This window comes from Carlito syrichta, unplaced genomic scaffold, assembly GCF_000164805.1.
Source record: "Carlito syrichta isolate Samal-C Ts95f unplaced genomic scaffold, Tarsius_syrichta-2.0.1 Scaffold305546, whole genome shotgun sequence".
Lineage (NCBI taxonomy): Eukaryota > Metazoa > Chordata > Mammalia > Primates > Tarsiidae > Carlito > Carlito syrichta.
The window spans coordinates 262,301-283,155 of NW_007249642.1; the positions used below are offsets into that span (position 1 = coordinate 262,301).

General features: G+C 37.3%; 1 protein-coding gene across 1 annotated transcript in view; it reads left to right on the top strand.

Annotated features, from left to right (window-relative positions):
• COL19A1 (collagen type XIX alpha 1 chain) overlaps positions 1-20,855 on the top strand; it is a 333,729-nt gene that overhangs the window by 168,648 nt on the left and 144,226 nt on the right. The window contains exon 14 of the mRNA XM_008061721.2: positions 14,294-14,347. Within this exon, the coding sequence (XP_008059912.1) occupies positions 14,294-14,347 (54 nt within the window). The remainder of the gene's footprint in view (positions 1-14,293; positions 14,348-20,855) is intronic.

Sequence of the window (20,855 nt, forward strand, 5' to 3'; positions counted from 1 at the left end):
GAGAGACTCCAAATTTAGGAAAGCCAAATGTTTTATAATGAATTGCAAGGAAATGTGCCCTTTGCCCAAAGAGAGACATTTTTAATATCCTAAACATTAAGCATATCTTCCTGTGCTTTGCTATATAAATGTCTTTCTTTCCTTTTTTGAGTTGGAGTGTCACTCTGTCACCCAGACTGGAGTGCAGTGACACGCTCCTGACCACCGCAGCCTCAACCTGCTGGGCTCTGGCGATCCTTCCACCTCAGTCTTCCAAGGAGCTGGAACTACAGGCGCTCGCTACCACACCTAGCTAATTTTTGATTTATTGTAGAGACGAGGGCTCGCCAAGTTGCCCGGGTGGATCTCGAACCCGCGGGCTCAGACAATTCACTCGCCTCGGCCTCCCAAAGTTCTGGGATTACAGGCTGAGCCACTGAACCCGGCTATAAACATCTTTCAAAAGATAGTAAAGAACAAAAGAGCAGTTAGCACTTCCCTCAAAAGACATGCAGGAACACAAAAGTCCCACAGAAAGACCCATTGTCTCCCAGCAATATCCACACTTCATTTCTACATTGTCTTGGTTTCTGGCAAATTATCCTGTGAGCATACCATTTCATCAACCACTTTACCAACAGATGCCATTGAAAACTGCTCAGCCAGGCTCGGTGGCTCAGCCTGTAATCCCGTACTTTAGGAGGCTGAGGTGAGTGGATTGCCTGAGCCTGCGGGTTCGAGACCCGCCTGGGCAACTTGGCGAGACCTCATCTCTACAATAAATAAAAAATCAGCCGGGCGTGATAGCGCATGCCTGTAATTCTGGCTACTCGGAAGGCTGAGGTGGAAGGATTGACGGAGCCCAGCAGGTTGAGGCTGTGGTGGCCGGGAGCGGCCACTGCACTCCAGTCTGGGCGACAGAGTGAGACTCCAACTTAAAAAAAAAAAAAAGAAAGAAAGAAAGGAAAGAAAACGGCTCAACTTGTCTCACACAACACTAATTAAAGCTACTCTTAACAGGACTCCAAGCAAGTGATGAAGCCAACCTGTGCTATTGATCTCAGCCCTGTTCTTCAGGATCCTAAACCCCAGTTGAATAAACCCCATAATCCCACCATCCAAGTCTACCTTAGAAAGCCAGATGATTTTCCCTGAAGTTTCTTTACTGACCCTTCTTCTTGACATGAGGCATTAATCCAGGAACATCAACAAGGATGAGGACATTTGTTGTAACACTTATGCAGACTCATTGTGCCCACTACTTTGGCTCTAGTGGGCTATCATCAGGCTGCTGAGCCAGCAGTGTGTTAAACTCAATAGTTACTGTCTTTCTAGGACCATGTCAAGCCTACAAGGACACCTAGGTGCAGAGCCAGAATGAAGTTTGAGACTTCTAGATTTCCTTTTGACTCAGTTTCTACCCTATAGACGAAGAGGGCAGTCAGTACCTCACTCGTAAGGCACTCTTGTGCATGCATCTCTTTTTAACAAATCCTGGCAAGTAGTGGCTCTTTTGTTTACGACACCACTACTGACCTGACTGCTGGCTCACTCAGCTTCTAATCAGCTCTAGTTCTAGTGTCTTTCTTCTCTTCAGCCTATACTGTTGATGTTTCATTTCATTTTCTTTAGTTTTGTTTTTGTTTTATTGTTTTGTTTTGTTTTTTATAGTCTTCTTCTGTCACCCAAGCTGGAGTACAGTGGTGCAATTATAGCTCACAGCAACCTCAACCTCTCTGGCTCAAGCCACCTTCCTACCTTAGCCTCCTGAGTAGCTGGGACTACAGGCCTGTGTCACCACACCCAACTAAGTTTGTTTGTTTGTTTTTTGGAGAGATGAGGTCTCAGTATGATGCCCAAGCTGGTCTTGAACTCCTGACTTCAAGTGATCCTCCCACCTCAGCCTCTCAAAGTGTTGGAATCACAGGTGTGAGCCACCACACCTGGTTGTCATTCCATTTGTTATGGCGTACCATCCTATTTCACAATCACTTCTTAGAGTCCTAATATATTGTGGAAAGTTTAATACCTTCATGTATCAAAAATGTCAAGGGGCATTCTGTGTCTTAAATCTGATAATAATGACCTGAATCTTCATTCATGGATTAAGATAAAGTACATTCAAATACATCTTGTACTCTAAAGATTTCTTTGGAAGTGGAAGCTGAATATATTAGAATATATTAGAGAATATATTAGGAATAGAGTAGAGTTTGGGGGCCTGACATATTCAAGTTAAGAGCTTAGTTTCATAATTTATTCACAGTGTTATCTTTAGTGACTTTATTTTCTCATCTATAAAAGGGAAAATTCTGGAGAAGGCCCCATAGCTCATGGGTTAGAGCACTGGTCTTGTAAAAGGGAAAATTCTATTTCTTAGGGTTGTTAAGTTAAATCATATGACATGTGTAAAATGTCTAGTGGAATTCCTGACACTCTGGCAGGTAGGCAATACATGTCAATTCTCTAGTTCCTTCCTAATTTATTATTGTGAATGTGTGGAGATCATCAAAGAATTTGATGAAATGATGATACAGCGTTGCACTAGGCCTTCCACCCTTTGGTTCTGTGCAAATATGAGAGTCTTTTCATAGTCGCTGGCATTATCCTTTTCCTCACTACTGCTTGTTTGCTTGTTAGGGTTTCATAACACACACTCTATAGTTGAGACCATACTGACTATCAAATTGTCTCCATTTATCCACTGGATACACTAAGGGCTGTTTTTTAGAAGTTTTGAAAATAACTTTCTGATTTCTCCACTGCATTGAAATGCTAAGTAAACACTAATTGTAATTTACTCTTATGCCAATTTTCTGGTGTTTGACTGGTAGACTGAAAATTAGGGCGATTGTTCCTGACTTTGACAGTTTCATGATCTATTTGGAATGCACATGCAACCCATATTACCAATCCTATGGACTAAAAAGTGACACTGGAGCAACATAGGGACCTGTGGGACACATCATGACTCACCTTATTAATGCTATTTGCACTGACTTGGAGTTACACTGTCACAGCCTTAATTAATTCAGTCTACAAAATAGATGCAATTATGTAGCTTGGCAGATTAATCCTGTTTCTAAAAGGCTGTGTTTAAAGAAATAGTTGTAGGTACACTTGTTTGCTCATTGACTTGCAATGTAATTTATTTAGAAATGAATGTATTTAAGTCTCAGAATTCTTACATTTTAAGGATCAGTCTTTTTTGTCAGTAAAGAAACTGTTAACATTTATTTTTCCCCTTACCCATAAAAGGCCAATAAGTAATAATGCAACTTTCACATTAGTTAGTGCACAAATTACCAAAATTCACCATATAGTTTATTATTAATTCATAGGGAGTTCTCACTGATTCTGCGAATTAGGAATTAACTTCAAATATTTAACAAGCCACCTTGGTATTTTTCTGCAGAATAACAAGCCATGTTCAATTTGTAGAGTCATTCTCCTTGGTTCTGTCACCAATAAGTATAAATTGAGTTTAATGACAAAATAATTATTTTTAAAAATACATAATAAGAGTAGCCATTTTGTGTTATACAAATTAGTGGTAAATCATTATAATATGAGCTTCTGTTAACAGTAATAGCAGCTTATCTCTGTGTGTGTTAGAATAAGTTACCAGATATGAAAATTAAGGCAATTCTTTACTATTTCAAGTGCCAGATTTGAATCTGTGTATAATAACTGAACTTTGGGAATCAGTATTTACCTTAATTTACTTAGTATTTTAAATAATATTTTAAGACTTTGCAAATAAATTCATTTATAAGGCTAAAAAATCAAACAATATTGTGAAACTCATAATAAAAAAAGTCCCTTAAAAAAAATCAAACAATATTGTGGAACTCATAATAAAAAAAGTCACATAAAAAAATGGATTGGGGAAAACCATACAGCATTTGGGAAAACACAAAGCTGGGTTTGTTCATGACTATTATGCCAGTACAAATATTGAGTGGATCAAGATTTTAAAGGTAAAAGCTAAACCAGAAAGTCCTATGGAAAATCTAATAATTTAAAAATAATTAATAAAGGATAAAAATTTTTTAAATTTTTTTTGAAACTCAGAAGCATAAATGAAAAAAATTAGTATTTCTTACCACATGAACAAACAACTACTACATGGTAAAACATATAAATAAATAAATAAATAAATACAATGGTCAGCAGGGAAAAGATACTTACAACTCACATCACAACAAAGGACTAGATATCCTAATATACAGAGAGAGTCCTACAAATCAATTTTTAAACAAACCAACAGGCTAGCTGTTAAAAATTGGACAAAGATATAAACAAAATTTAAAGAAAATAAAAAATAATAAAGCTCTTGAGCATATGAAAGATACTCATATTCACTCATAAGAAATATTTAGACAAAACACCTTTGTGATCCTAGTTTTCACTTACATGACAGGAAATGATTAAAAAGTTTAATAATACATTATTTACCAAAAACGTGGAGAAACCCACTTATACATTCAGGAGGAAGTATGTCTGGATACAGTCCCCAAGGAGGCTAATTTGATACTGTCTGTCAGAATTTCATGCTTAATTTGAACCAGAAAATATGACTATAGATAGTATCACTCATTTAAAAAATGGTTCATGTACAAGGCTGTTCATTTCACCATTGTATGTAACATATAAAGAATACAGACAACCTAGATGTCCAGCTACAGATGGTTACTAGAGTTATAATACTATTTCTATTTAATCAAATATAAAGCAGTCACATTTTTGTGATTGTAAACACTGTCATTTGCAAAGTAGTATAATTTTCCCTTCTTGGATAGCTTGTTATTGCTGTTTGCTTTGTTTCTGGCACTTTTAATTTTCTGTTCTTCTGTGTCTCTGTGATTATTTTCTATACTTTTTACATTTTCTCACTCAGTTCCTTGTTTTCTGGAAGTACTATTCAGAATTTTTACTCTACCTCTGGTTGGTAGCAGTCTAGGCCATCAGCAAAAGTCTCATTCTTTGACAACTTTTTTTTCCTTTGAGTATATTTTTTATTTTCTTTATCATCTCATTTCTTGGTTTTATTCCTTCATCTATGTGAACATATCTTTAAGGAAAAAAAAAAAAGGGAAAGGAGCTAAATTTTCTCAGATTTTACATATCTGAAGATGTTTTGATTTTTGCTCTCATACTTGATTGATAGTATGTCCCAGTATAGATTTCTTGGTTGAAAATTATTTCCCTCAGAATGATAAAGATTTTGCTCGTGTCTTCTAGTCTCAGTGTTGCTGATGAGAAGTCTGATGCCTTAAGGGTGCCTTTTCATCTTGGTATCCCAAGAAGAGGGAAAATAAGAATACTGCTGTCTGACTTAGTCACTATTCTTCTCCTGAAACTCTTCATTCAAGAAAATAGAAAGCCCCATTAAAAAGTGGGCAAAAGACATGAATAGACACTTCTCAAAAGAAGGTGTACGGGCAGCCAACAGACATATGAAAAAATGCTCAGTCTCACTCACTCATCATCAGAAATGCAAATCAAAACCACATTGAGATACCACCTAACCCCAGTAAGAGTGGCCATCATTAATAAAACAAACAACAACAGATGCTGGCGAGGATGCAGAGAAAAAGGAACGCTTCTACACTGCTGGTGGGAATGCAAACTAGTGCAACCTCTCTGAAAGGCAGTGTGGCGATTTCTGAAAAAACAAGAAATTGACTTTTCATATGACCCAGCAGTTCCCCTATTGGGAATATACCTGGAGGAACTCAAATCATTCTACAAAAAAAGATACCTGCACGCACATGTTTACTGCAGCTCCATTCACAATAACAAAAACATGGAACCAACCATGCTGCCCATTTAAGCTGGACTGGGTAAAAAAGAATGTGGTACATATACACAATGGAATATTAAGCAGCCATAAAGAAAGACAAACATATGAACTTCGCAGCACTTGGGATAGATTTAGAGTCTATCATACTCAGTGATCTATCACAGAAACAAAGAACAGAGTACAGTACGTTCCCACTCATAAGCGGTCATTGAACAATTATCATAATACTACAAGAAAGGGATCGGAAGTCATGGGAAACTTCCAGGGGAGAGGGGGTGGGATTGGCAGTTGAGGGAAACTGCCAGGGAAGGGAGGGGCACACCTCATCAACAAGGGTACCTGCATAAGGAACATTTGTATACCTAACTCTGAATTGTACCACATCCTTAAAATTAAAAAATTAAAGTTAAAATAAAGAAAGCAAAAAGGAAGGACATTTTCTACACTGGATGGGTAGAATTGCTGTTCTCTCTGGATGGGAACAATTGCCCTTACGTCTCCTCCTTCCTCTGTGCTTGTGATCCTTGGTTACATTTTATGATCTACAAGGGCATCTTAATATGTAGTGATAAAGCGTCTGATATTTAGAAACACTCTTCTCTTAATAGAGTCTAGTTTTCAGACTACTGTCTTGTGTGGCCTCAGCGATCATTCCTTGGATATCAAAAGTCAGACTCCTTTATTGTCTTTACACTTATGCTACTACAATCCTAATCTCCTGAGTAAAGTGAATGTCTCTGGCATATAGGAGGAAGAGCAGTAGAAAGAAGTTAAAAAGAGAAAAGCATTTTAATCTACATATTTAATACTTTAACAAATTGTATTATAGCATGGAGAATTTTTCTCCTCTTGGTTTCATTTTCAACACCTCACACAATTGCAACGTACTTAGTCTGATATTGTATAAACCATCTTCACAGTTATCTGCATTAAATATCTAGGTCTTTCATGTGGTGTGTGACTATCTCTGTGCTAATTTATTTTTTAATCCTAAAATTGCTACATTAAATTTCCTGTAATCTAGTCATTACTGTTGAATAGCCCAAATGCAAAAATTACCAATGGTATTAAATTTGAAGTTACATTTCTGTTATGTTGCCCATAATTCAGGAGACATTGGAAGACATTTAAAAACAACATATGTATAGATTGCTCCTTCTGTCTGCAAGTAGAACTATGTCTCCATGTGACCACTGACATTTTGCAAAGTCAATCCCCAAATACAGTCTATTATCATGATCAGACTAATCATTAAAACTGAATCAATTATATGTTTGCTTGAATAAATCATTAAGACAGATGATACAAATGAATTTGACAGACCATGACCTACCAATTTTTACTTGTCAACAGAGCCTTGAATTAACTGAAATCAAACTATTCCATTTATTAGATTAGGACCAAAATGAAACAAATCTACACCAAGTTTTTCATAATTAGAAGTAAATAAAAATATGAAATTGCAAAAATATAAAAGTGCTTATGATAAATAAATGGAAGTAAACAAATAATAAGTACTAAGTATGATGCTTCACCATTTAAAATTACTTAAGTACTTTTTTTCAGCAAAAAACAGATTTACTTTCAGATTTTAAACTATTTCTTTTGTTTCAATAATGTCCTTTCCTACTTAAGGTAGGCATGCATTATGAGTATTTTTAGATAACTTGATTGATTTTTTAATTAATTAATGGTTTGTATAGATAATTTACATTTTAGTTCACCTTGTTTTTTTTCAGAAAGTAAATACTTCATCCTCATCAATGTGAAATAGGTTAAAGAGAGTCGGTTACATTTCTCTTAATAAGGGGCAAACTCCCCCAAACATAACCACAGCATCCATTTTGCAATACTAGCACATAAGAAGTAAAAATAACTTGGATTATTTTTATATCAAATAAGATTTGTGGATAAAGAATATAATTATCTAAGTTGGATTTCTTTAGCTATGGCAATTGATAGTCTAACTACTGCAGAAATGCCAAGAGAAGTGTAAAGAAACGGTATCTCCACAATCATTGGTCCATTCGGCACCTATGAATGAAGGTACAGTGCTAGGTAACACGTGAATGGGAAGAAACAGAGGGTCTACGCAACTTGCAAAACAGAAAGTCTCATAGTGGGAGCAAAAATCATTGCGAGGAAGCTGAGGGCAGCACAGCTGCTCCAACATCATTCTAGAGTCACAGACTAAATAGCCTGTTATTTAATTTACAATGCTTCTAGTTTTATTCACTTAATCAATAGTGGCTGAGAACAAGCTATTTCATAATTCATATAATAAGAAGACATATGTTTTCTGAGTTCAGAAAACAGGGGGAGAAAATATTATTATTAAAATATATCCCACAACCCCAGAGAATGATCACCATTGTATTCTATGTCTGAAAAACGCTTCCAAGACTTCACATGGAATTGCTGTTTGAAAGACTTCACATGGAATTGCTGTATCTGACCTCTGTTTTTTAAATTGTTGACAGTGAGATAAAATTGTCCAATTAGAAAACTTGTTGACTACAATTGGTAATAAATGAATCATTCTCGTTCGCACTAATATTTCATAGATTTTCTTTCTGGTGACAGCTCTTCAGGTTCTTGTCTTATCAGTGTTACTGGGTAGGCTTGCCAGGGCTTTTTTTTAGCATGTGGAATAGACTCTTTATTTCAAAGATATCCATGTCCTAGTATGCACTGACAACTGATTATGAAAAAAATGATAGGGCTTTCTAGAAATGTAGAATTCCTTGTCTGAATATTTATACACCCTTAGGAACATTTTTTCTTGTGTCATGGTAATTTGGTAAAAATAACATAAAACTAGTTACTCCTTTAATTTATTAACATAAACATTCCTAAATTCCACTTCTCAGAACTAATTCATTTTCAAGAGACAAAGTACACATGTAAAACAAAATTTCATTCTGACGCCCTCAACTTACAGAATTTGCTCCCATTTTTCTCATATTAAAGGCAGGAAATTTTCTGTAAAGATAGATAAATGGTTTTCCATTTTAATTTGTACACTCTACTTGAAAATTCCCTAGTAGTATTTTAAGAACTTACATGAATTCTGCTTAATCTTGTGTTTCAAATCTATGAAGCATATTCTAAAGCAATAATCATAACACTTAAAATACACTTGCATAACGTTTTTGTTGAAGTGGGTATTAGGTATCACATGTACTGCAACATTCCTGGCAAGGGAATGCAAATAGCACTTTAAAACGAAACCTGTCTCTTTTACTTCAGCTCCTTCCCTTGATTGAGAAGTTATGAATATGTCTTGCCTCTTTTCACAAATGAAAATATGTTCAAATGCAATTAATATATCCTCTTAACACTACTGAACAGCTGCTATATTTGTTAAGTACTCCAAATTTTTGTTCTGAACCAGTTACTTCAAAGTAATTTCCCAGTTAAACATTTACATGGGCTTCCATGATGATAAGCCCTAACTTGTCTTAAATAATCAGCAGGTTGTCCAGAGCAAGCTATGCAAAGTGTAACACATTGTAACAACTATCCAATGGAACTTAAAATGGTTTCCCTGGCTTGGACTATTTGGGGCATATTTCTATCCTAGCCAAAAGAGGTAACAGCCTTATGAATTTCATTCTTCGTCATCATTTTTAGTGCCTGGAGTTCTGTTAAAAATAAAATGAATGCCTATATAGACATATGCAGATGTTTATATCGTGAAAATACTGAATATAATCTTAAATGTCTCTTTCAGAAAAGTGATAAATCTGTATGTTTGTAAAGTTTTAGAAATAACTCAACTTACAGTCGTGTCTTTAGCAGAAAAAAATGGATAGATACTTTTCTTTGGCTAATTAAATCAAAGAATAAAAATGCACAGATTATGCAAGTGTACTATTTGTACAAAGATATTTAAGGATACGGTTCTCTAACAAGAACAATTACATATTTCTGTAAAATGTCAGGTAGTAGTCAAAGATCTGAATAAGTTCTGCAGTCAAAATGATGTTATAAATGGTAAATGGTTAAATTTAAATGAACTATAAGGCAATTTCACTCTTAGACTCAGTGAATGAAGTGATCACTTCAGACTGAGGAAGACAGATAAGATTGAAATTTCTCCAGTGTGATATTTAAGTCTAAGTTTTTAAAATAAAAATGATTATGTGGGCTGGCTCGGTGGCTCAGCCTGTAATCCCAGCACTTTGGGAGGCCGAGGCGAGTGAATTTTCTGAGCCTGCGGGTTTGAGACCCACCTGGGCAACTTGGTAAGACCTCATCTCTACAATAAATAAAAACTTAGCCAGGTGTGGTATCACACGCCTGTAATTCCAGCTCCTTGGAAGGCTGAGGCGGAAGGATCGCCAGAGTCCAGCAGGTCGAGGCTGTGCCACTGCACTCCAGTCTGGGTGACAGACTGAGGCTCCAACTCAAAAAAAACAAAAAGAAGATTATGTGAAGAGCAGAAATCAGCTCCCCAACATCAACATGCAGTATTGTCCTACCCTGGTGTTTTCTTCTTTATGTACAATATGCAAATTATCTATTGAGTTCCTTCTGCAAGTGTGGTAGAGGACAGAACAAAAAGAGCCTCTGTCCTCTAGAACTCATTGTCAAGTAAAAGGACAAGTAAAGTACATGCATAAAAACTTTCACAAAGCTAGAGTAAGAAAGAATTGTGGAAGTGGTTCTGAGACAAATGCTGAGCTCTAACCAAGTTCAATTTAGGCAAGCGGGAGCTCAGGTCTGTCTGTAATTTTAATAGTAAGTGATAAATAAATCCATTGTTTGACTTCACTAAAAGGGAGGTGTAGCAGCCTAGATAATTGTAAATAATGAATCATCCCCAAATTTTAATTTCTTAGTTTGGAAAAAAGATATTATTTTTCTACAGTTGATTGATCTGTGTTTTACTAATGCCAATATTAAAATTATTTTTCCTTGTAAATGTCATCTGATGTTCAATAAAGACAGCTCACAAATTTTCTGAACATTAGGGCAGTGTGGCTAGAATTACAAATTGGTCATGGGTAATTCAAACAGGGAATGATCCATTAAGGATTAATATACAATATAACATCCCAATTTTTTGTCAAACTCCTAGCTGGGTCCTAGGCTGAGCAAAAGGAAGAAGGGACTCAGAGTCATGAACATCCAGAAGCGTGTAAGTGGGCTGACAGATGTGAATTGGTACCACATCTTACTCCTTGGCCCTCACATACAACAGACTCTCATAAATATTGTTTGAATTTGTTTATTACATTCCAAATAAAATATATCATTTTTGCATTATGCAGATTTTTGCCATATAATTTCTCCAAATTGTAAAGGGAGTGAATTTTTTTATATGTGTCTTAGAATTAAGTGTACTCCCTCGATGGGTGTTTGGTGTGTGTATGTATTAGCAACTCATGTTTTAAAACACTGAGTGAGCTGTCAGCATTTGGATGAATATCAAAATGCTATATATTAATTTCACTGTTCATGAAATGATAGTTTTCCTAAGGGTAAGAGAGAAGAGTTTAATCTAAAGCCAAGATTGTGTCAGTCTTATGAAAAATGACACAACTTTCTGTAATTATATTGTAATTAATATTTGGTATATTTGGATTTCAGCATTTGTTTTTCTTATAAACATCATGAATTTACCATACTAAAGTTGGCCTAGTTAGTCAACATTATTTAGTAATATATTGTTTAGCAGATTTTTTTTCAACTACAAGGAAAACTGATTACTTTTGCATTCCCTAGTTTTTATTCCTGACAAAATTAATAAAACATAAGCTTCATATGCCATATGCCCCTGTAATATTAAATTGTTCCAAAAATACATAAAAGAAATAAAAGTGGCAAATACATAAAATTTTTTATCTGTTGTGGAGAAGGAGTCAGAAAGATTTGGGGGAATAAGCCGGGCTCGGTGACTCAGCCTGTAATCCCGCGCCTTTGGGAGGCTGAGGTGAGTGGATTGCCTGAGCCTGCGGGTTCGAGACCTGCCTGGGCAGCGAGACCTCATCTCTACAATAAATCAAAAAAATCAGCCGGGCGTGGTAGCGCATGCCTGTAATTCCGGCTACTCTGAAGGCTGAGGCGGAAGGATCGCCGGAGCCCAGCAGGTCGAGGCTGCGGTGGCCGGGAGCGGCCACTGCACTCCAGTCTGGGTGACAGAGTGAGACTTCAACTCAAAAAAAAAAAAAAAAGATTTGGGGGGAACAGAATTGGTGACACATGCAGAATTTTTTTATACTAAACTTTTTGAAAATGAGTTACAATTATTTATACTGAATTCTGACAATTGCAATAAAATGAAATATATCTAAATGAAAGTTTTAAAAATATATCTCACTTTTTCTATTCAAAATAAAATTAAAGGGTGACATTATGCACATATGACATAAAAATGTAGCTTCTATGACAAAATTTTTAAATGATTATCTACAGAATAACAGTGGGTCTTCACAAGCACATCTGATGCTTTAGTGTAAAGGTGATCATCACTTTTTAGGAAAGGTCATATTATAAAATAAATACCAATTATTTTTAAATTAGATAACAAAAGAATTTCTTCTGGAATGGAGAGGTGAATTTACATTATTTGAATTTGTATTATTAACTTTCTCATTTATTCCAAACTATCTGAAGCATTATATACATAAGTTGATTACAAATATTTGGAAAATCTTTTGAAAATTATTGCCCTAGGCCAAGCTCAGTGACTCAGTCTATAACTTCAGCACTTTAGGAGGCCAAGGCAAGTGGATTGCCTGAGCCCACGGGTTCAAGACCAGCCTGGACAACTTGGCAAGACCTTGTCTCTACAATAAAATAAAAAAATAGCTGTAGTTCCGGCTACTCAGAAGGCTGAGGCAGAAGGATTGCTGGAGACCCAAAGGTTGATGCTGCGGTGGCTATGAGTGTGCGTGCCACTGCACTCCAGCCTGGGTGAAGGAGTGAGATTCCAACTCAAAAAGAAAAAAAGAAAAGAAAAGAAATACTCAAAACCTTTTGTTGGCATGTGTTGGTTCCCCAGTGTGAAGTGCTGTCATTCAGTCACTAGCAGCCAGTACCATGATGAATAAGACACATTCTGCTACAACTTAGAACCTGGCATGGGAAACAGATAATTACACAAATAATAACTTAAACGAACTAGTGGTGTGTACTTTAAAGAAGTCCAAGGCACTGTAAGACTGAAACAGACGTTCCTGTCTTCATGCAGCAGACCAGGAAGGGTGGAGCTGGGTTATCTGGACTCCATGTGGCTGTGAGGCGGACAAGGGACGGAGGGTATGGAATCCACTAGAAAACTCTTACAGATGAGCAAGAGTGGTCTGGAGAGAGTAGGAATGGAGAGAAATGGATGGACCCAGTTAAGATCTGGAGAGAAAGCTAACAGATTTGGCATGTGGATGTGGGAGAAAAGTTTGAGAGTAGAGTTTGGAGAATGAGCTCTGGATTTCTAGCATGAGCAGGAAGAGGGCGTAGCATGAGTGTGCAGGGTCAGACATGGTGGATGCGTATCTGATGGATGAGAATCTGATGGATGAGAATCTGGAGAGAGAGTCATGAGTATGTTAGCTGATGGCTGAACTTCCACGCCTGTGAGGTGGCTGGGCAGGCACGTCAGGAGGTGGTTGGACGAGAAGATCTGATGTGGCTCAGAAATGAACTGGGTCTGTAAACCAGGGGTTCTGAGACCAAGAGCATCTGTGTCCCACACGTGTGTGAGGTTAGAGTGAGAGGATGTGGACGAGAATAAAACACAACTAAACCCCCACATTTCAGGATTGAGTAGGGAAGCAGGAAGCAGCAGGAAAGACTAAGAAGTCGTAATCATTGCTGAAGATTTAAAACAGCAGTATCATCATTTTGTGTGAGTCAGAATTCCTGTATAATAGTAAATATCTGTAAGAATCAGGAGAATTGACTTCCAGATTAACACCTGGGATTTCCCAGGACTTTCTTATAACCTGAATAAAAAAGAAAAAAAAGAAAAGATTATTTTCCTACTACTTGACAAAAATATGAGAAAGCAATAAATAATGTCTATAATACTACAAGTTAAATGTTATTAATACACATATGCTTAAAACCAACACTACAATCATGCATTTTCTTAGATGTTACTTACAAAGCTTCTTTCAACTAGAAATGTAGTTTTATTATAGAATTTAAGTGTATAAAGAACTATTTTTTTCTGCTAGCAAACATTGTTACAATATATTTAGAGTAGTCTGGTGAAATGTGGTTCCAGTCATTGGAGGCTTCACTGGTAGTGAACATTTGGTCTTGCACCTGGTGTGGAACTGCTTTTTTTTTTTTTCTTTCCTGGAGTTAGCTGTAAAGATAAACCAGTCAAAGATGGACAATTCATCATTACAATATATTGCATAGCTTAACCTTAGAAGCACTCAAATTACTTTAAAGGTTTGTTTTAATCAACAGAATAGCTATTAATTTTCACAACATTCTTTGTGAAGCAGGTGTACTTGAAACCGTCTATTAACATGTATCTCTTTTTCCTCATAGGACTCCCTGGAGATACAAGGTCTCCAAGGTCCACCTGGGAAAGATGGTCAGAGGGTAAGTCCTCTTGGAACAACTGGTAGTCGTTACTAATTCAGGGTCTATTTATTTCTGAACACTAATGAAAATAAAACTAAAATATGGCGAGCAGATGGGCAAAACTATGCAAAGGCTGAAATTTGAGATTTTCACAGAGGTTTTACAATTCAGAAAAGTCTGTATATTTTCAAGATTGGCAGCACAAGTGTAGAGGTATTGTTTGAGTAAAACAAATTAGTCTTAATTTGATCTGGAGCACTTTGGTCATATCTTTAACTTTTAAAGGTTTCAAGGACTTGTCTACACTTGGGATTCAGTTGATGAGTATCTTGGTGGAGGTCCAGCCTGTTCATGAACTCTGTAAAGGTTGTAGATATTCCCTACACTCTTTATCTGAATTAATTATTGACATTAGTGACTCTGTAACTCTCCTTTCATCACCACTTATCGCCTTGAACTGGGATAAAATAGACAGTAAGTGAATAAATTATCATTGCAGTGGGAAGTAGAACAAAAACCTTCTCTCTTTAGGCCCATTCAGTCTCATCAACCCCCAGTAAAAGGAAGCCCTGAGGTAATGGGACAGCTGGTCAGCTTCATGTGAACACTGGGCACCCCATTCTTTGGTTTCTTGTTATTACCATTTTCAAATCATTTTAACACCTCAGAAAAACTTTGTGTGTGCTTTCTCCTATGAGTATTTACAAGTCTTTTGTGCTAAATAGAACAGGTATTGTCAACTTCCGGTCTCTTCTTGATGAGGATTCCATGATTTGGAGAATTTAAAGGACTTGCCTACAGTTGGACTTCTGACTTTAATCTTATGCTCTCTTTTATTGGATTTATATTAATCCAAATCTGTGTTTTACTCAGTCTCAGTTATTATCACTGATTCTGTTTCCTCAACTACATCAAAGTCCTTCAAATATTTGGGGGCCAGTGGTATATTTTACCAAGGGTTACTATTTGTTAGGTTATTAAAAATCTCAACTCTCTTATTTTCTTATCATATGGATTTCCTCAACATGCCAGTAGTCTCTCTTAGGAAACATTATTGACCTTCTAGAGGTTTCAGGAATGAGATGGATGCAGGTGGTCTCATTTAGGGCAGAGTAAAGTAAAATGTGTATGACCCAAGCCATAAACAATGTGGTTCTGTCGTGTCCTGGGGTTGGGCCAGTGCTTCTTTGTCTGGTACTGTAAGTTTGACTTTTACCGATGTGTGGTCAATCCAATGCCCTCCCCTTTGGTTTTTATAAAAACCGCTGCCAGGTCTTCCCCCATCTGGTTTTTGTACAGCGGCCTTTCTGAATCCCAGAGTAGGAGCTGATCCTTGTTGTCAAATGTCATCTTCTGAATTTGCAGTCCTTAATACCATTCTATTGTTTGGGGTTTGTTGATTTTAAAAAATTTGAATCCTGTTTGCCAACAAAATACTTTTCAGCAAAATACTTTTATGTGACCTTAAAATTTGATAAACCTACTGTAGGTCTTCATTCAAATTGCTGGTAAATCCCAGACGGAACAGGGCCTACAACCTAAGACCAGCCTCTGCTGCCATCTTTTCCACCATGATATTCTTGAAGCTTGATAATCAAATCATGTGCAAATGCATTTGAACCTTATCACCTCCCCACTCACAATTATTGATTTGGTTTGTAAGATAATTATGAGAGACCTGTCAGATACTAGTTGAAATGAAAAAATATTCAAATGAGATTTTTTAAATATAATAATGCTTCAAATTAAAATTGTACCTTATCAAAGCTTGCCATTTCATTACAAAGTGGGTTAAAGAATAAATTTAAGTTATGTATTTTTCATGATAATTATGAAGGAAACGATGCAAATTATAAAGTTCAGCCACTATTTTATGCAGATTTACTCTATGGATAAGTGTGTATAGTCCTGGTAATTTGATATTACTTGTATTTTGTCTTCTATCAGGAGTAACATAGTGTCAGAAACTAAAGAATGTGATTGAATTGATAGACACTGTTAGACATGGTTTTTCGTTACTGCTATGGCTCTTTCATTAATGCCCTGTTTGTCCGAAGTAGCTAGAGCAGGTTTTATTGACATTATCCACATTTAAAAATGATTCTCTCAGCACTTTGTTCAACCTTACAAGCTGCTTGAATGGGAAGCAAATACATTTAAGAAATGAGCATTCTTACAATGTACACGTAGGCCCATCTGAGCTCCACTGTTTCTGCTCAGCTCAAGAGTTAAGTAGCACTCAGCTCTTTTAGATACAGAAATGTATGTCTGTAGATTTATGTATTCTGAAAGCTAAGACCAATAATTTTTCCAATTCACTGAAGTTTGCAGCAGAAAACAACAGTTTTAGACAATCTATGAATTCGAAATTATTTTTTATTGACCTATGATTAGCAAAACTGTTAAATTTTGATTATGGATGTTTGACCATGAAGGAATTGACTATCATTGAGGTTATTACAATGAAATGTAAAACATGTGGCAAGTCTTATGCACTTTACTTCTAGGCATAATGACTTTAGTGAAAACAGAATATTTAATTTTAGATAAATCATAAACTTGTGCGTTTTCTTCAGTATTAAATACCACTCAAACAACATCACACAATTACGGTGAATTTCAAACATGATTGTCATTTTTAAACATGCCTTGAAAAATATCAAAAGCATCAGCTATGAAAAATACCAAACATTATAGAAACATGTTACTATTGCTACCATTATTTTTTATTAAGTCATAAGGATTCTGATACCTTTTCTTATCCTCTTTAAACTTTTGCGTAAAGTTTTCTGTGAGCACTACATACACTAAGCACTTTGTAACATTATTTCTATAAGCACTCTATAACATTATTTTTTTCCAAGTATCAAGAGTTCTGTTAGAGATTTGTACTAGTTGATTTTATTCTTTTGATTATCTTCCAAGCTGCTAAATCTTATAAGGTATTCATTTAATAAAATTTAGAAGCAATGTGCCTCTTGTACTTAGAAACTGTTCTTAAGCTTAACAAGGTTCTGTGACTACATGTGTCTGAAATCTGTGGACTTTCCCCCCCATTAACCTCCTGATCTTCTTTTTTGACTCTGTTTTTTGCTATTGTTTTTATTTTACTATCTTTTCGAAGCCCTGTCAGCAAAACATTTGAATGGCACACTTTTTTAGTCTCACGTCCTTTATGGATTAACGCAATTTTTAGAATTTAATGAATGCTGAATACTGTCCCTAGGCTGCAGGTAAGAATGTATCGGAGGAGTAAGGGAGAGCAGCGTGGGTGTGCCTGCCTGGAGGCCAAGAGGGATCAACACATGATGGAAAGAAGAGTCCAGGAGGGCATTCAGGCACTGCAGGTTAGAAACTCATGGAGGGTTCCACAGGATTGAAATTTGGAACACGTCAGTAGAGAGATGTTGGATAAGAGAAGACAAGACTGGAAGCAGAGCCAGTTGAGAGAGAAGTGTTGGCTGATAATGAGGAGGGCAAACCATGGGGAAGAGGTGGAGGGATAAGGACAGAGTTGGAGGACGCCCAGAGGAGGCTTTTGATGGAAATGGAGATTCCAGTTGACTGACCACGTCTGTAGGTATTTACAGAAAACATGGCAGAAGAACTGGCATTATGAAAATCCCCTCTAGATGAAGATTCCTTATTGGATTTCTTAATATTCCTAATAGACTCCCCTAATATAAAAAAATTATTTTAATGTAACCTTGGATTTTCTTTTATAACCACTTTAAATGCATGTCTGAATAATCTCAAGGCCAGTATGAAGCTATCCTGGTCTTTTTCAAAGAAACTGATCTAAATCCCTGAAAAAACATTTGTTGGAGAATCACCTAGTGACTGCCCCCACAGAAGTGTGTGCTGCACTCTGTTGCTGGATGCCAGTGCTGGTCCTAAACAGAAATCCCATGTTCTACGTTCCTTGTAATCCGCCCTCTCAGCTTACCCTCTGCCTGTGCCCTGTCCCTTCCCTGCCCAGGACCCACCACCAAGATTGCCTCCTTCCCACATTTTTGTGCAGATTTTACTTTCTCTTGAAATGCACGTTCCAGACAGGCTTTGAAGCTGTGTCTGGGGTCGAGATTCTTCACATTCTAAACCTCACGGGGACAGGAGCCTACTCAGCCCCTGCCCAATCAGGAGGTGCCCCTTTCACCAACCCAGACCTGATGGAGAAGGGACTGGGTTTTAATTTTGCTTGTCTGCTTGGTCCTTATGGCACAAGCAACTCAGGGAATTAGGTGGAAGTCCCAGCAGAGGTTCTGGGCCAGACTCCCTGAATCCACATCCCAGCTTTTCCACCCACCAGCTGTGTGATCTTGGGCAAGTTCTTCAGCCTCTCAGCTCTTCAGTCTCCTTCTTTAGAAGATGGAGATACAAGGGTACCTGTATAATCAACGTTTGTATACCTAACCCTGAATTGTACCCCACATATTTAAAACAAAACAAAACAAATTTTCTAAAAACAAACAAAAAAAGAAGACGAAGATCATAATGCTTCCCACCTGCAGGACTGTGATGAGGAACAGGTCATGCAGGGATCCCTTTTAGTCACCATTCTCACACCAGCCTGGCGATCTGAAGATGGTAGCAGAGGGAAGTCAAGCTTCAGAGTAGGAGGACTTGATTCAAGAGAATGTCTAAATGATCACAAAAGTTTATTTAAGGTGAAAAGACTGTTTCAGAGCTGCTCTGCAGAACTCAATTTATTTAACTTTTACCTGAATCTTCCTTATTGTATACGGATGCCCATGCCAATGTCCTAATGCTGCCTGAGGCCCAGCATTTCTCCAGCTTGATGATAAAATTAAATATGTAAAACAAAGTCTGCAAGGACAGAATCAATTACTTCCTTTTTCTTTTTTTAAAAATTTTTATTATAAAGATGTGGGATACATTTCAGGGTTAGGTATATAAACATTGATCAGGCACTTACCCTTGTTGATGAGGTATGCCCATCCTTCCCCTAGCAGTTTCCCTCAACTGTCAATCTCACCCTTCACCCCTGACAGTTTCCCACCACTGCCAATCGCTTTCGTATAGCATTATAATTGTTCAAGGTTCATTTATGAGTGAGAATATATGGAACTCTGTTCTTTGTTTCTGTGATAGATCACTGAGTATGATTGACTCCAAATCCATCCAAGTTGCCGCAAAGTCCATATATTTGTCCTTCTTTATGGCTGCATAATATTCCATTGTGTATATGTACCACATTTTTTTAATCCAGTCCAGCTTCGATGGGCAACACAGCTGGGTCCATGTTTCTGTTATTGTGACTAGAGCTGCAACAAACATATGTGTGCGGGTGTCTTTTTTGTAGAGTGATTTGAGTTCCTGCGGGTATATTCCCAATAGGGGAATTGCTGGGTCATGTGGAAGGTCAATTTCTAGTTCTTTCAGAAATTGCCACACTGTCTTCCAAAGAGGCTGTGCTAATCTGCATTCCCACCAGCAATGTAGAAGCATTCCTTTTTCTCCACGTCCTCGCCAGCATCTGTGGTTTGTTTTATTAATGGTGGCCATTCTCACTGTGGTTAGGTGGTATCTCAATGTGGTTTTGATATCCATTTCTCTGATGATGAGTGAGGCTGAGCACTTTTTCATGTGTGTGTTGGCTGCTCGTATATCTTCTTTTGAGAAGTGTCTATTCATGTCTTTCGCCCACTTTTTAAAGGGGCTGTTTGTTTTTTTTCCTTTCGGTGCGTCTGAGTTCCTTGTAGTCCTAGAAATTAGACCTTTGTCAGATATACAATTGACAAATATTTTTTCCCATTCTATGAGCTGTCTCCCCACTCTCTGGATGGTTTCTTTTGCTTTGCAGAAGCTCGTTAATTTGATGAGGTCCCACTTGTCTATCTTATTTCTTAAGGTATTGGCCTTTAGGGTTCTGAATAGGAATTGGTTCCCAGTTCCAATTTCCATAAGAATGTCTCCTAGCCAGGCTTGGTGGCTCAGCCTGTAATCCCACGCCTTTGGGAGGCTGAGGTGAGTGGAATGCCTGAGCCCGCGGGTTCGAGACTCGCCTGGGCAACTTGGCGAGACCTCATCTCTACAATAAATCAAAAATCAGCCGGGCATGGTAGCGCACGCCTGTAATTCTGGCTACTCGGAAGGCTGAGGCGGAAGGATCACCAGAGCCCAGTGGGTAAGGCTGTGGTGGCCGGGAGCAGCCACTGCACTCCAGTCTGGGCGACGGAGTGAAACTCCAACTCAAAAAAAAAAAATGTCTCCTACATTTTCTAAGAGTCTTATAGTTTGAGGTTTTACATTTAAGTCTTTGATTCATTTAGAGTTAATTTTTGTGTATGGTGATAGGTAGGGTCCTGTTTCAGTCTTCTGCATGTGGTCAGCCAGTTTCCCAGCACCATTTACTGAATAGGTTCTCCTCTTCCCGTTGGTTGTTGTTAAAGGTTTTGTCAAAGATGAGCTGGTTGAGGAATTGAGGTTTTGCTTCCGGAATCTCTATCCTGTTCCATTGGTCTATGTGCCTGTTTTTATACCAATACCAGGCTGTTTTGATTAC